We start from the raw sequence: 15,803 nt of genomic DNA, 5'->3' as shown, positions 1-15,803 counted from the left end.
GCACAGGTCAGTGATCTCTGCCCTGGGAATGTTGCATGCCATTGCACCATTTGATCTGTCTCACTGCTTCTGGCATGACACAGGGCTGAGGAAGCATCCCTCCTGCCCTCACTGAAGGCAGCATCCTTTATCCCACACCCTCTTATGGAATGATGCCCATCCATGCACAAACACTGCTCCCAGGGTGGATGCCAACGTCTGTATCCCTTGTCCTCCATCTGCTGCCTTGGGCAGGAGCTGATGGGCTGAGCTACAACCCAGACTGAGCCAGCTCAAAAACCTCCCCCCCCCCCCCCACCTCTGAGAAGAGCCAGAGCAGAATCAGGGAATCCACAGGAGAACATGGAAATGGTTGGCTCTCAGCTGTGACACCCAGGGGGTCCCCACTCCAGGGTTCAGCCTGCCCAAGGAGAGCCTCAGGGACAGCTTCTTTGGGACTGTGAACACGGTGAAATTCTCCTTGCTTTATTAAAGCAAAACTAGACAAGAAAACACAGAAGAAAACAAAAAGCATAAAGATAAATGGCAGCAGTTGGACCTTGGTATTTCTTAAAGCCTCTTCTTCCCCAGTTCCTGCAGCAGCTCATGAAAATCCACATGGAAACAGCATTAATTCCCCCAGCAAATACACACACAGGTGCTGTGAGTCCTGGCTCCCATATTTCCTGGTAATTATATTGTAGAAACCCAACTTTTGAATGAACAAGTTGCGGAAGTTTACTGTGATACTGAAGAGATAGAGAACATGACCTCAATGCCCCTGACTGCCCCTCTGTCCTGGGCTGGGGGTGGTCCTGAGAGCTCCTGCTCCACTCAACACTTGCCGTCCAGAGCAGCTTCATGCTGGATGACATGCACGGGGCAGGTGATACATGGGCAGTATCCTTTCCCCACTCCCCCACTTCTCATTTGCATGGTGCTCCCACCAGCAAAACAGGATGGGCAAATCCCTGTTAGGTTTGGCCTCTTTCCAGTCTCCCAGCAGATGAACACTCAGCAGGACACTGCCACACTCATTAACCAACAAAACCTTCACTGATATGAGCCTTCGTGAAGCACAAAGCTCTCCCAAATTGCTGTTCCAACTGCTTGGAGCCATCCTGAGATGATAACAGGGACTGGGAATCACCACTCATCTGCTCACTGAGCTCTGCTGTGAAGAGTCAGGGAAATTTCCAGAAGACAGGGATGCACTAGCTGGAATTTTTTACTGGTTTATTTGCAAATATCTGTAACTCACACCAGCATTGAAAATGCCAGCAGCCCCCTGGGATGGGGGAGCCTCTGAGAGCAGCAACCTGCTGGCTACCAGCCAGAAAATTCACCTATGGATTCTGTTGCTGCCTACATGAGAGGGTTTCAGGAGGAGGAGCGGGATCAGAGCCATTTCTAGCAGAGAAATGAAAACCGTTGCAAAGAAAGATCCTCCCCTTCAACAAGGGGCCTTTTCCCCAGTCCTTCATATAATGAAAATCCCATCAAAAGGTTGGAAAGCATCAGGGAAATTGTTTGTTTTACTCCAAGTATGTAAAGGAGCACCATGACAGCATTTCCTGGAGAGCTGGGCACAGAGTGGGCACAGGGCTCTGAGTGGGTTCACTGCCCTGGGAGGGTGCAGTTTGCTGTTTGTCTGTGCCAGCACAAGGATCCGTTGTAGATGTCTGGGTTGGTAATGCCAGACCATGTCACAGCCCATGATGGCATGTGTGACCCTGGCACCAGCCTGTGCATGTGCAGTCACTGACAGCCTGTCTGAGTCTGAGCAGGTGGTTTTGATGTACTCAGGATGTGCAGGAAGAGGGGAACTAAAATACCACAGGGCACGTAGGCTTGGCTGCTGCGTGTGTGCTAGGGACAGGTTGGGGGTGTGGGGTGATGCACATGGGGTGGTGTGTGTGGGGTGGTGTACAAGGAATGGTGTGTGTGGGGTGGTGTGTAAGGGATGGTGTGTGGGTGGTGTGGTCCATACAGGACCATGTACATGGGACAGTGAGTGCATGATGGTGTCCTCCTGGGCTGCAATCAGCCACTATCATCAGCAGGAGCTGTGTGTGCTGCTTCCAAGAGCAGGGGGTCTCTTGGTGCTTCCCTTCCAGTCCCCCGAAGCACCATGGTGGCACCAGCCAGTTCCCATTGCCACCTCCCCATGGACAGGATTCAGAGAGGAGTCCCATGGTCCTACAGGTCCCGCAGACCCTGGCCTTGGTCTTGGCTCCAGAACATTCATCTGCTGGCATTGGAAAAAATAGTTGGGACAAAATATTTGGAACAAATGAAGGGAAAGAGCATATCTGGAATCCCAAGTCTGCAGAGCCCTGACAGGAGAAGAGCAGGTGTGGGGGCAGGGGCTGCAGGTGCAGGGCAGGGGCTGCAGGTGCCCAGGGGAGCCAGGCAGGTATGAGGTCCAAGGGCATCAGGCACTTTCAGAGGTGGGTTCAGCTTTGCCAGGGAACAGCAGCTGGCAAGGACATGAATGTGACTGCTATGCACCCAGGGGTCTGCGGGGCAGACCAAGACCTAGCTGGACAGGCCAGAGGAAAAACATCCCAGGTAGAAAACAGGAGCCAGGCACCATTGAGGGATTTCCAAGGTGATCTTCCTTGGCAGGCCTTCTGCTGCAGCCCGTTCGCTCCATCACTCATGTCTCAGCAGCACAGGCAGGTCCTAGGGCCAAGCTGACCAGAGCAGATCCCTCAGTGGCTGCAGGGCCCATGAACTCCTCAGCCACAAATGTGCCTTGTCCCCCAGCTCTGCTCTGCTTCTCTTCTGCAATGTTTGATCTTATCTGCTTCCCAGAACCATAATGCAAACAAAACGTCTGGAAGGAGGCTGGCAACATAACCCACACCCAAATGTGGAGTTGCAACCTGCTTTGTGTTGTGATTTTTTTATAAAAATCACCCCAAACCCACCAATCACTGGCACTTCTCCTGTTGTCCTGTGGCCCTGAGCTGCTGCAGTTACAGTGAAAAACAGAGAACACTCAGACGTGGTGCCACTGCCCCCGCCAGTCCCTGTCTAGCACCATGAGCAGCTGGAGCCAGGCAGAGGCCGGCGGCAGGGGTTCAGTTCAGAGGTACCTCAGGAAAATAGTAATCTCAGGAATCCCAGCAGGTTTGTCACTGCCTGTCCCCTTGGCCACCACCACAGAGGGATTCCCCAAGGCACTGCAGGACAGTAGTGCAGAAGTAACAGGCAGGAGATGGCTGGAATGGGGGTGGCAGCATGGGAGTCCCTCTGAAAGATCACTGTGTGTGGAAGTAGATAGGCTTGACTTTTCCAGACAGGATCTTGGGAACCTGCACAGAGATGATCTCGGCCATCATTTCTGGGTAGTCCACGCTCACCATGTGTGCCTTGATTAGGAGATCAAATGTAAACTGATGCAGGTCCTTGGCAATCTGGGGAAGGAAGAGAGCTGGTTAAACAAGTCCCTGGGCAGTGCTTTCTCTGGGAAGACACACGACAGAGGTCCCACCTTCCCTGGGAAAGGGAGCCTGGATGAGACTATCCAGTGCTCTCTCCAGCTGCCTCTGAACTCCCATGATGGGGAGGTTGTTCCAGGGAATGATCATTCTCACTGTGAAAAGTTTCTTTTTTATATTGTTTCTTATGCATTTAGATGGACATTATGTGTATAGATGGACATTTCCCTGTCCTCTCTTACCGGATGCACGGAATCCAGGACCTTGGTGAGCTGGTAAAACCTTCGGGAGCAGGAGGTGGGGTTCTTCCTCTTGCAGGCAATGATACGGTCAAGTTCCTTGATGTAATTCATGCGGAGCTCATCAAAGAGCTTCTGGTTCTTCAGGCCATCCACTGGAACTGGGTGGGATGGGAAGGAAACAGTGAGAGGAACCCAGAGAGTGACAGCAATAAGAGAGCAGGAGGAAGACTGAAGCAGGGGACATCCCCAGCCTCCTCTTGGGAAGTCAAAGTCCAGGCACAGGGAAAGCACCAGATGCCTCAAGGGCGATGCAGCAGCAGGTGCTGGAGCTCTGTGGAGGGAAGGGTGTGGATACTTACTAATACTGAAGAAGAGGAGAGCCTTCATACAGAGGAACTCCTGGGGTGTGATCTGAAGCCACCCAAATTCCTGGGAGAGGTGCCGCATCCTGATGCACTGGCTGTACATCCTGGATTTGTGCATGCGGTACCTGGCAGGGTGAGATGGGTACAGATGGCATGGAGACCAAAGTGCACGTGTGATAGGGAGGACACTCCCTGACCCAGCAAACCCCCCTTGCCTGGCACACCCCGCTGCCAAGGGCCCAGCTCTGTCCCAGGGATGCCACATGCAGGAGTGGAGCATTTTCCAAAATGCGTGTGTGATCCTCGCTGGACACAGATGGCTACAAGGGACTTGCAGTGTTTGTCTGAAGAGTAACTGCAATGATTTCCCAAACATTTCTGTCTGTGAGGGATATGAGGCCAAGTTGGAGCTCCCATGCAGGTGGGGGTTTGCCTGCTGCTGTGCTTGGTTATTGGGTTCAGGCTCTTCTATCTGAGTGCCAGCAAACACTCCCCAGCTCTAAGCTGGTGGTACACCAAGGAGAGCCCACCAGGACCTTACAGTACATTTTGTCTGTCTCTGCTCACTCAAGCTGCCTAACAGAGCTGGAAACTGGAATTCAAACGCCATAGCAGAAAGGCAGAAATGGAGCAGCCCCTCACCCCACACCAGCTTCTGCTGCTGCCCTGGTGAGCATCAGCCCATGGCAAGGCTGAGGGAGTGGGCAGAAGGACCCAGAGAGGCATCACAGTGCCTTTACTGCTCCTGGAGGTCATCCTGGGTGGTGGCAGCAGGGGGCAGGCTGGGCACAACCAGGCTGAACTGGACTGGGTGGGCTGGGCTGCACTACTCTAAGTGTAGTTTGTCACCTGGGCTGACCCAAAGCTCAGCATTAGGCTGTTGTTGTTTCGCACTTACTCATTGAAGACCAGGTCTGGAGCGAAGTAAAGCATCCTGGAATTGACGTTGGTGAAGGATCTCCACCCCATAGCAAACACCATCAGCCCCATCCAAGAGTACTGGATTATTGACATCTGGTCATCCACATGCAGGTTGCGAAATCCTAATAAACAATGAGGGAGGGATGTTACAAATTACTGTTGGCTTCCTGCAGTTTCCAGGGCTGTTTCCATGCAGACTCCAGCTCTCCCGCAGCACTCTTCTTAGGACAAGGTGGTCAGTCCACAGCCCAAGCTCAGCATGTCCCAGGACATGAGTCATCACATGGAGCTCCCACCTTGACTGGGAATCAAGGACAGATGAGCACAAATCTGCCCCTAGAAGGGAAGAAAGAGGACTTTGGATGCAAGGAGGGGAGAAAGTCCCATTAGGACTTCACCAAATTTAAGTAACTGGATTTTAATGTGACCCTCAGGGCCAGCAGGCAGCCCTGAGGCCTCCCACCATGGTTACAGGTGCTCCAGTTTCTGTCCCATACACACTGCATGGATCTAATGACTGTGGGAATGAGCGTGGAAACCTCAGCTGCATTGCAAGAGAAAAAAATAGCAACTAAATTCAAATTACCATTCCCAGATGGCAACCCAGAGTTAAACCCCAGGCATGCTTACACCATCTCCAACATTGTTTTTTTTCAATGTTCTTGTAAATAGGCAAATATAATTGAGTTTCAAGGCAATCATGCATTATTTCAATCAAATATTAAAGCAATTTAACAGCTCCAGTGTATAATTACAACCCATTGAGGCAAGGATCTCTATGGTTTGGAGAGCTCTTCAAGGCAAACAAGCCAGAGAATGAACCTTGCCCAGATGCCTGTTTGGCATAGCTGGCACTGGCCCTGGAGGAGAGCAGGGCAGAAGCTGACACCACTACACACTGAGAGGTTGGGCATCAGGTGCAGTTCAGGAGAGTAAAAGCCTCTGATAAGGGGGTGGTTATAATAGAAAATATTTTCCAAAGCACTCTCCCTTTCCATCAGCACTACTGCAGTGGTAGAGCCTCAGCCCCAGATGCCAGGTGGTGGCTTTTGTGGTGTCTCTATGTCTGATCTTGATGTCTGGTGTAGATAAGCCAAACAGGAAGCAGGATTTGTCCCTGGTTTTACAAGCCAAGTGACTCAAGAACATCAGAAACAGAATGGGCTACTCTGCATTTAAGGGTATTCAGACTAATATCCCATTGAGAGCACCAATCTAGGGGGCTGCTAAACTCCTGGGAATGTCAGACACCTGACCACAGTTCATCACCAGTGTTTGGCAGAGACTGGCAAATTTACTGTGCCTCAGTCTCCTCCTCTGGCTGTATCACCCCACACATACGAGGAGTGGGGTCCTTCTTTTCTATAGTGTCCCCTGAAGAGTGGGGCCAGAATGGAGAAGGCAGCAGGAACTGGTCCCATGCCCCAGTCTCTTGGATGCTGGGAGATGAGCTAGGTACTGCTGTGGCCAGACTGAGATCAGCCCTCTGCAATTCCACTCGCTCAGTTACAGGATTACAACGTGGAACAGGCAGCACGTCACCAACCTTGCAAATCCAGCTCAATAAACACATCAGTCACCAGAATGCTCCATTTACTGCACCTGCTGACTAGCATCTGGAAAATTCCTGACCCTCATTACCTCTCTGAAGACATCATAAGTATATCCCATCAGGCTATCACATGGGCAACCTGACTGCGAGGAAGAGCCTTTTGGGATTCTGCATTGCTCTTCTGCCATGTTGCAATTTACCCTTTTCATCACTTCAGGTGGGTCCTGGGACAGGGCTAATCCTTGTCTAGAGGGCAGTTCTGCAGGGCTGGCAGACACGTCCTGGAAGTGGAGCAAAACCTCCATGGAGAGAGGGGGAGAAGAGCAGGACACTAAGCCCAGACCAGCTGCAGCCCTGCCATGGAGGGAAGTGCCCTGTGCCCACACAGTATCACTGGCCAGGGGCTATCTGAACCCAGAATAAAAGTTCCAACACATTCCATTATCCCTCAATTCCCTCTCCCATCATCAGCCCTTCTAGAGACAAGTCCCACGCTGCTACAGGCTGCTTCCCAGGCAGGGGACACACACTGCCCATGGAGATGGTCCCCCAGGAGCTGTGTGATCGGACATGGGCTGCAGACCAACCCCTTTGCACTTGCCTCCAGCAGTGCATATGGGCTTTGGAACTGGGAGGGGATTTGTTTGCTTTCCTTCTCACCTGGCAGGGCTTTTGCCCATTTGACCACGTAAACCAGCTGCCGCTCCCCAAGCTCATTCAGGCTGGTCAGCAGGTTGGAGAAGGAGTCAGGCTGGCTGTTGTCATGGCCAGCACACACCACACCAGGCTCGATGGCCTCCAGGACATTGAGGAAGATGGGCTGGCACTCGTAGCCATCAATGCGTGTCATCACCAGCTTGAGAGCTTGCTCCTCCGTGGGGCTGGATGAGCTGGCTCCCTCCATGTCATCCTGTGCCTTCAGGTTACCCAGTTTCTTCAGCTTGCGGGCTGTGGGAAAGATACAGTTTAGTGTGATACTTAAAAAAAAAAAATATAAAAAAAGTCAGGGCTTCTTGGCTCCATCATTTATAGTTACGAGGAAAGGAAAAGTGATGACCATGACCAGCAGCAGCTCCTCCCTCAGTGGGCACTGCCCAAGGAGTGCCCTGGCATTGCAGTTCTTGCCTAAGGACTAGAGGAGAACACACTGCATGAAAAAATCCATTTCATTGTTAATCTGACATGGAAAAGAAACAACTTCATTTACATCCTCAGCCATGACTGGTTTCTAACTCCCACTTAGAAACAGAGAGGAAGATGTAAGGAAGAGAGAGAAGAGGTTTTGACTCAACTCAAACAACTGCTCATATGCAATCAAAAAGAGAAGCAACACAAGATGATAAACTCAGAACATGGTCATGTTCCAGGGAGAAAAAACATTGCACTTGGATGCCCAAGTGGGATTGTTCCATCTCAGACCAGAGTAGAAGCGTGACACACCTGAGAAAAAAGCCTTCTCCCTGCAATGCCTGCTGCCCCACAGCCAGGCTCTCCCAAACACGCTGCACATGAATTACAGAAAACACATTTCAGAAGCCAGCAGGTGGTTCCAGGGCTGTTTCCCTGGAGTCAGCCAGCCGCCCCAATGAGGGGGAGCAGACCCAAGATGGGTGGCCTCACTCTGCTGTGCAGCCTCACAAGCCCCATAAGCAGTGCAGGCAGGTTGCTGGGGGACCGCAGCAGCCAGTGACTGTGCCTGTGCCCAACATGAAAAGGTGTTTTCTCCACACATCTGGCTCTTAACCATAGCTGCTGGTCTGCCTGCAAGGCACACCAGCACTCCAGAGGTGTGATGCTGGAGGTCTTGCAGAGTCCATGTTCCCCTCATTGATACCAGCATGACATTGCTCAGCACAGGTGGCCTACTACTGCCACCCTTCACCAAATCCAAACCCCAACTAATTAGAGAACAAAAGCCCGTGGCTTCCTTCAGCAGGGAATACAACATCAAACCAGTTGTCCTTGGGGTTTTGGCTCCTTCATTATATGATACTTATATCGAATTTTCTTTCAGCTGTAATTAGAAAAATAAGCAGCAAAACATAAAAATGTCAAGTCAAAGTGCAGCTCTGTAAATTAACTCCAAACCTTGATCTTTAAGCATTGTACTCTGGATGATCTGCTGTACGGGCAATGAAGACAGGCTTCTCTGTAAAAAGGGAGGAGAAAGGATTAATAAAAATAAAGGAGAGCGAGAGGAAAACAGTGCTGCAGCACAGTGTGATGGCCTCTGGCCATCAGCAACTCATTTGATATGGCCTCCTCTCCCTTGTCTTCAAAGTCACAGCACTGCCAAGGCCACCACTAACCCATATCCCCAAGTGCCATATCCACACATCTGTTAAATCCCCCCAGGGATGGTGACTCCACCACTGCCTTGGGCAGCCTGTGACAGAGTTTGGATTTAGAAATAACCAGTGCCCCAGGTCATGTGTGTGGGTGAAGCCAAACCCACATGTACAAAACACACACATGGTTTGGTTTAAATGTTTGGAGTTTTTTCCTTAATATTTCATTATCTAGTATGAAAAGATCCCGACTGAAGTGAGTAGACAGCAAGTACCTACTGCGCTGGCTCTGAGACTGCAGCCACAAACCAGACTCCTCTGCAATGGTGGGTAATAACTGCGTTATCAGATGGACCTTGGGTTTGTGCATTCCAGGAGCAGTTGTCCCACAGGTCACTGAAATACTGACATTACCAGGTGGAGAAAACCTTCAGAGGTAAAGACTGCCTTCTACACAGTCACCTGTGCCAAACCCCTTTGTGGTAGTGGCTCCTACTTAGCAGGTAATATAAACAAAAATTAAAAAATCGGAATTAAAGACATCTGTAATGTTTTTACTCTAGGATGAGCTAGGCTGGGCAGAAGTCTACATTGCACTTCTTCGAACCAAGGTGGGAGGAACCTTAGGACATGTGACCAACATTGGGATGTTCCTGCTTGGCTGTCAGTGGGGACAAGGGGCCCAGGGAGCCTCAAGGTACAGCTGCAGCACAGCACTGCCTCAAGCCCTGCAAGCTGACCTGGGGGTCTCTGGGGAAGTACTGGATGAAATTGGAAAAAAGCTTAAAGGACACAATTGTATATCACAATAAAATATTCACCAGTGCAAGAATCCCTGAGAGTGCACTCAGAGTGATAGCCAAAGTGATGCGCATTTTAAGCATCTTCCTTACAGGCACTTCTAAAGCTCTGAGGAAGGAGCACTCTGGGCTCCAGCACCAATTTTCATGATGCCAGGACTCAGGAAAGTTATGAAGACCTGGAAGAAGCTTCTCTAGCACTGGCTACAATGGAGAGATCCTGCAGCCCCAGGCAGCACACGTCAAGTTCAGCTGCCGGCGGGACACTGAGGAGCTGAACAGGACTTGATTTATATCCTGCTGCCCTTTGCAGTTTTTATGAACCTTACACAAGGCCTGTCAAAACCGGAACCTGTCAAGCTATCAATCTTGTCTGGCTCAACAATTTCAGTTGATAATAATAACATTACTGCTTGTAGCAGACACATTTAAGAGGTCTGAGTCAAACAGGTCCACATGAATGGAAAGAACTTGAAGGATATAATTGTAGATAGTATTGCTGAATGATTGCAAACCCCCTAGTGATACATCTCAAAGGCAATTATAAGTGTTGAAACAACATCAGACAGGTTTGTTTCTTACAAGGGTGGCTCATTGCTACATTCACCCTAAAACCAGAGTTAACCATTTTTACTCAACAAGCCCATATGGCAGTGTACAGATGGGAAAATAGGGATGAACATTAAGGATGATCACTGAACAGATGAACTGAGATCAGCAGACAAGGGCCGATAGGTGTTGGCAAACTGCAGAAGCCATGAGGACACTAAAGATTTGACAACACGCCTTGGAGCAAGGAGGTAAGGAATGTCACTTGGGTGGCTGTGTAGGAGGCAAAAGGGTTATTGAGTCACAGGTGACAAATATCCACTGTGGGGACAGAAAATCAATAAAATTAGGGGTTTTAATCAAGCAAACCAAGTTGTAATAAAGATACAATTGCTGTAAGTCAAGGTCAGACAAGATGAAAAATCAGGTACATTCAACATAACACTGATTGTAACTACTGCAATGGCTCTGCAAAAATTGTGTAAGATTCCCCCTGGCTGTAATTGCTCACATCAGTACCCACTGTATTGGTGAGACATGAGCTCTGCTCTGCCCCCAGCAGCTGAACCGGAATTAGGACTAAACACAGCTATGCCTCAAGACTGGGATTTCACAAGCTTTTTGGCTGTTACTACAGGAGATTTCTAGCCTGATCATAAACAAAATGAAAAGAATTACACGTGTTTTGAGTTTTTGCTCTAGCTAGGATCCACATGGTTGCAGCTCGGGTGACTGCTAGCTCTGGCTGTGGGCACAGGAGCTTGGAGTTCCCCACAGGAACAGCCCCTGGCACCTCACATTCTCCACGGGCTCAGAGCTGGCAAGATTCCTGCAGCTGTGTCCATACCAGGATATTTCCTGGGCTCAGGGCTAGCAGAATTCCTGCAGCTGTGTCCATACCAGGACATTTCCCGGGCTCAGAGCTGGCAGGATTCCCACAGCTGTGTCCATACCAGAATATTTCCTGGGCTCAGGGCTAGCAGAATTCCTGCAGCTGTGTCCATACCAGGACATTTCCCAGGCTCAGAGCTGGCAGGATCCCCACAGCATCTTCCCCAGCAGCAGGCACAGGCAGAGTGGGATGGTGGGTACAGGCCAGCACACCAGCAGGACCCAACACACTAAAACAGCATTATAACTGGGTTTTTGAGCGGGGTTTTTTTTTGTTTGTTTTTTGTTTGTTTTTTTTTTTTTTTTTTTTTTTTTTTTTCCCTCTCTACAGTGTCTTTTCCCTCTCTACAGAGCGAAGATCCTGGTTAGTGGATACCAGCTTGCAGGTCACTGTGATCTCAATCAATAGTGAAGTGCTTCTACACATTGCCATCCTGTTCCAGAGCAGAGCCTGCAGAAGCCATTCAGTGTGTCACCTCCCCCGCCTCCTCCTCCCCCAGGAGAGCCGCAGGGCTGCCAGGATGTACCCCATCAGTGACTGTAATTAACTGCCAGTTAAAAACAACTGGTTGGAGCTCGGGAGTGATTTCAAATGCCCTGCCTCCACTGTGGGAGAGGTTACTGTGGGCAACCACAAGCTTGCCTGTTTGTAACAATTGCCTTTACACCGACATCCAAAACGAATGTAAAATAGACCAGGCAGAACAGGTCAGGATGACCCAAAGAGCTGAAGAAAAAAGAAGGATGAGGAGTATTTGTATTAGCATTAATTTTGCCAGCATGTCCTGCAGAAAAGGGTTACACTGATGTATGTCTTTTACTTAAGGAAATTTCACCAGAAAAAAAGCACTTAAAAATAAGCTAAGAAAAGGGAGTTAAGACTGCACTGCCTTTTGGGACCTTTGGGGAGAAATTAAACTAAACCCTCTGCTCCTTGCTGAGCCACAAATCAGAGCCACTTCAGCAACAAGTCCTTCAAGACAGTGTTGTTGCAGCCCAGCAGCTCTGGAGGCTCAGCCCATCTCAGCAATGGGGTCAGGATTTAACCCAAAATGCTGACACACCCAGCCAGTCTGGGCTGCCCCTGTCCCCCTACACTGCGCCTGGCACTGCCGGGGCTCCTCTCTGCAGCCCCAGAAGCCTCCTCAATCCAGGGTTTCCCAGCAGGGGCACATCTGTCATCCCCCTTTTCCAGGGCATTTTCCTCCTCACTGTAACATCACAGAATCACAGGGTGGTTTGGGTTGGAAGGGACCTTAAAGATCACCCAGTTCCACCCCCTCTGCCATGGGCAGGGACACTTTCCACTATCCCAGCTTGCTCCAAGCCCTGTCCAACCTGGCCTTGGAAACTTCCAGGGATGGGGCAGCCACAGCTTCTCTGGGCACCCTGTGCCAGGGCCTCACCACACAGGGAAGGATTTTATCCAATGAACTCAACCCAGTAATCAACACTAGCTTATAGAATATGAGCAGAAAACCTCAGATTTTGGATATCAGCACTGTCCATTTTGGTAGGGCTACAGGTCTGGGAACAGAGACAAATTATAACAAGGACCCTCACCAGAGACACAGGAGAAGCTTCCATCCAGCAATGGGAAACACTGAGGTTGTAATTTCACCAAGAAATTGCCCATTTCTGCCTTGGAATAATCCCATCAAAAGAGAAGAGTGCTCTGCTGTGAGGCTCCAGGAGCCAGAACCAATTCACCCTGCTATTTACATTTTTTTTTAGATTCACAAGGTTTGAAATCAGGGAAAAGTATGTTTCCTGAAACACAACAGCTATTGAAATTCACTGTTTTGATATTAGAACCCTGAAAATGTTTCCTGAGCATTTTATCACCCTCCATCAGCCTCATTTTCCAGCCACTTACTGACTGTTCATGCACCAAGTGAAGTGCAGGGACCCAGGAGGGGACCTTGGCCATACCTCCGAGAGTCATCCCAGCCTCGTAGCACTTCCGCAGGCGGCAGGAGGGACAGTTTTTCCTTCGGAACTTGTCGATGGTGCAGTCGTTCTGGCTGGCGCAGAGGTACTTCTGTTTACCTAAAACACCAGAGAAACAGAACGTGGGTGCTGGGTACCAACAGAGAGATGGGCTGGGCTCTTTTGGGATCACCAAGGGCAGCCGGGAGAATTTAGTTCTCATTTTTTAAATATCATCCATCTATTGGATGGCTTTTGGTGGTTTTCTCCCAGACCACCAAACCCCGCTGTTTGATCCTTCTGCCACAATACTCGCCTATCAGTCCCCTTATAATCATGATGCTGTACAGACTTTTTTGGGACTGAATTATTTTTCGTGCAACCCATTAATACCAGTCGGGTCTGTTGTCTCCAGGTTACAGATATTGGGGTTGGGGAGCTGCTGTTCCACAGGTGAGTCTGATGCCACCCTGTCCCCTGGGATGTATCTGCAGTCAGCCAGGAGGGAACTGGGACCAGCAACTCCCTGTACGGGGGACCTTGTGCAGCCGTGGGTTTTGGGGAGGTGCAGAAAATTCAGAAGTTACTTATGGTCAGTCACCCATACCTCAGACTCACACTGCACTCAGAGAGCAGCCTGTGCAGCTCCAGGCCACAGCTTTTTTTCACTGCCCCATTTGCCAGACAAGCCAAGAACCGTCACTTTTCTTGTCAAGTTTGAACACATTTACTGGATCAAGATTTAGCTGATGTTCTTCAGGCTGTTCCAAACCAAACTGGACTCAGCACACAACAGAGAGATGCAGCTTATAGACCCACAGGCAGCCCACATGAGAAACCAGCCCATGGCTTTTATTTATCATCCTGCAAGGGGTTACTTTCTGCATTCCTATAGGAATAGCCCTTTGGAGTCATCAGAGATCTATGAACAGGATGAGGCTGAATCCAACCCCTTAATGTACCAGTATTGACATGAGATGCACCAATTCTGGTGCACAGATTTTACAACCCCCACACCTCCACCACTGCTGCCCTCACTGCCACTGCCTGAGGCTTTCACAGTGCCCTCCTGGGTCCCCCCAACTTGTGCCTGGCCGTGGCTTTGGCAGGACCAGCTGCCACTGTCACTCCCACAGATCCCGCTGGCAGGGCTCAACACCCATCCCACTCCTCTCACAGTGCCCAGGGGCTGCACAAACACTCCATGTTTGACCTTCTCAGAACTGTCCTCTTCAAAGTGAATCATCACTCACCCCGTGCTTCAGCCATCACCTGCATTACCCACCACACCTCACACCTGTTAAATCATTTTAACACTGTCCTCAGAACAGCTCTTCTCACCCTCTCCCTGGCTCATTTCCCATGAGAAGGATACTCAAGCAAGCCTTAATGACACCTAAATACCTATGGATCCTAAAGGGAGCACAAACACCATCCTGCGTTTCAGCAGTTCATTGAGGAGAAGGATGAGTAACAAAGAACTTCTGTTGCAATTTTTTCCGTGGATGGCAGGGACAAGGAACTCTGCACACCTGAGATGCTCTAGAAACACATGGCTTTATTATTACAAGGGTCGTGGGTAAAGCAGGCCTGCTTCCAGCCACCAGCCTCGGCTGGAGCAAAGCCCTAAAGAGAGAATGGGGAGAGAGAGAGATAGAAGAGAGCTAAGGGGTAAAAACGGGGCAGGAGCAGGGAAAAACGTGGGGAGAAAGCAGGAGTAAGGGAGGTGAGAGAGAGGAGAGGAGATGGGCCAAGAGAGATAAGGGAAGAAGGGTGAGAGGGCCAGAGGAGAGAGGTAAGGGCAAAAGGTAGGAGAGCCAGGACAAGAGCGCGATCCTCTTGTTACAATACAATATATCCTTTTTTCTGTTGAATATTCTAATTCACATTGACCAACCGGCGTGAGATACAAAACCTACAAACTTTGCATGCAGCCTAAAAGAACGACTACATTATCACGTCATTTTACTTTCTAATCTCTATAGACTTCTTTCTTATGCATTTGTTCCCGAATGTCTTTGCCAAGGTGGAAAAGAAACATTCTTGTCTTTTTGTCAGCTAATCACTGTCTTCCTGCCTGCCAGGCTTACATCTCGAAACTAGCTTTCATTCCTATTTCACTCAGGTTTTACATCTACAGTATTTCTTGCCATGCAGTCATATTCATAAGTCCTTCCTGTCCCGTCTTTCCCAACAAACTTCAGCTGAAACTGGGTTACTCGGAGTTATTTTTGTGCCAGGGGCACTGAGCGCTGAGGCCACACTCCCTCTACTCAACCTTCTTAGGTACTCACAAATGGGTACCCCACTTTCTGGGGAACGGAGAGCTGGAAGATTTGGCTGCCTGAGCCCCCCAAGGATGTTCCAGGATCAGGCACAGCTCCTCCAAATTCCCCTGTGTCAGGAGCAGCACCCCACAGCCCCAGTCCCCTTCTCATCCCCAGGATCTGGACAGATCCCAACACTTGGGCTTATCCCCCACTCGGTTCTGTCTCCATCAGGCACCCATGGGAGGGGTGCACGGATGAGGTTTGGTAGTGAAGTCCAAGCCTTGCTCAATGAGGCCACTGTGCTGTTTCCCATCTGCTCCTCAACAGCATCTCCCAGCTCCAGAACTGCTGAGAAGGGACAATGGAGAGGGAGCCTCTCCCATGAGCCAGCAGCATGCGGAGTGCCCCAGAGGACAAGCAGGGCATACTGGAGGAGACTGCAGGATGGCCGTGCCACCCCGGAGCAGCACAGGCTGTGAGCTGTAGCCAACAGCTATCCCCATGGTCATGGTACAGTGACATTGCTGAGATGGCCAGGCCAGCTTCATGGTTCATGGACAGGCTCTTTGGG

At 50.0% G+C, this 15,803-nt stretch overlaps 1 protein-coding gene across 1 annotated transcript in view; it reads right to left on the bottom strand.

The window, feature by feature from the left end:
- Window positions 1-3,245: 3,245 nt before the first annotated feature.
- Window positions 3,246-15,803, bottom strand: part of LOC310922170 (androgen receptor-like) — a gene marked incomplete at its 3' end in the record, with an annotated part of 50,930 nt that continues 38,372 nt past the window's right edge. The window contains exons 3-8 of the mRNA XM_083882585.1: window positions 12,966-13,082; window positions 7,166-7,453; window positions 4,931-5,075; window positions 4,027-4,157; window positions 3,668-3,825; window positions 3,246-3,401 (exon numbers count right to left, since the gene is read on the bottom strand). Of these exons, the coding sequence (XP_083738711.1) occupies window positions 3,246-3,401; window positions 3,668-3,825; window positions 4,027-4,157; window positions 4,931-5,075; window positions 7,166-7,453; window positions 12,966-13,082 (995 nt within the window). The remainder of the gene's footprint in view (window positions 3,402-3,667; window positions 3,826-4,026; window positions 4,158-4,930; window positions 5,076-7,165; window positions 7,454-12,965; window positions 13,083-15,803) is intronic.

This window comes from Zosterops lateralis (genome assembly GCF_965231275.1).
Source record: "Zosterops lateralis genome assembly, chromosome: W".
Lineage (NCBI taxonomy): Eukaryota > Metazoa > Chordata > Aves > Passeriformes > Zosteropidae > Zosterops > Zosterops lateralis.
The sequence above is the reverse complement of the archived record's forward strand: the minus strand, read 5'-3'. Positions and strand labels throughout refer to the sequence as shown.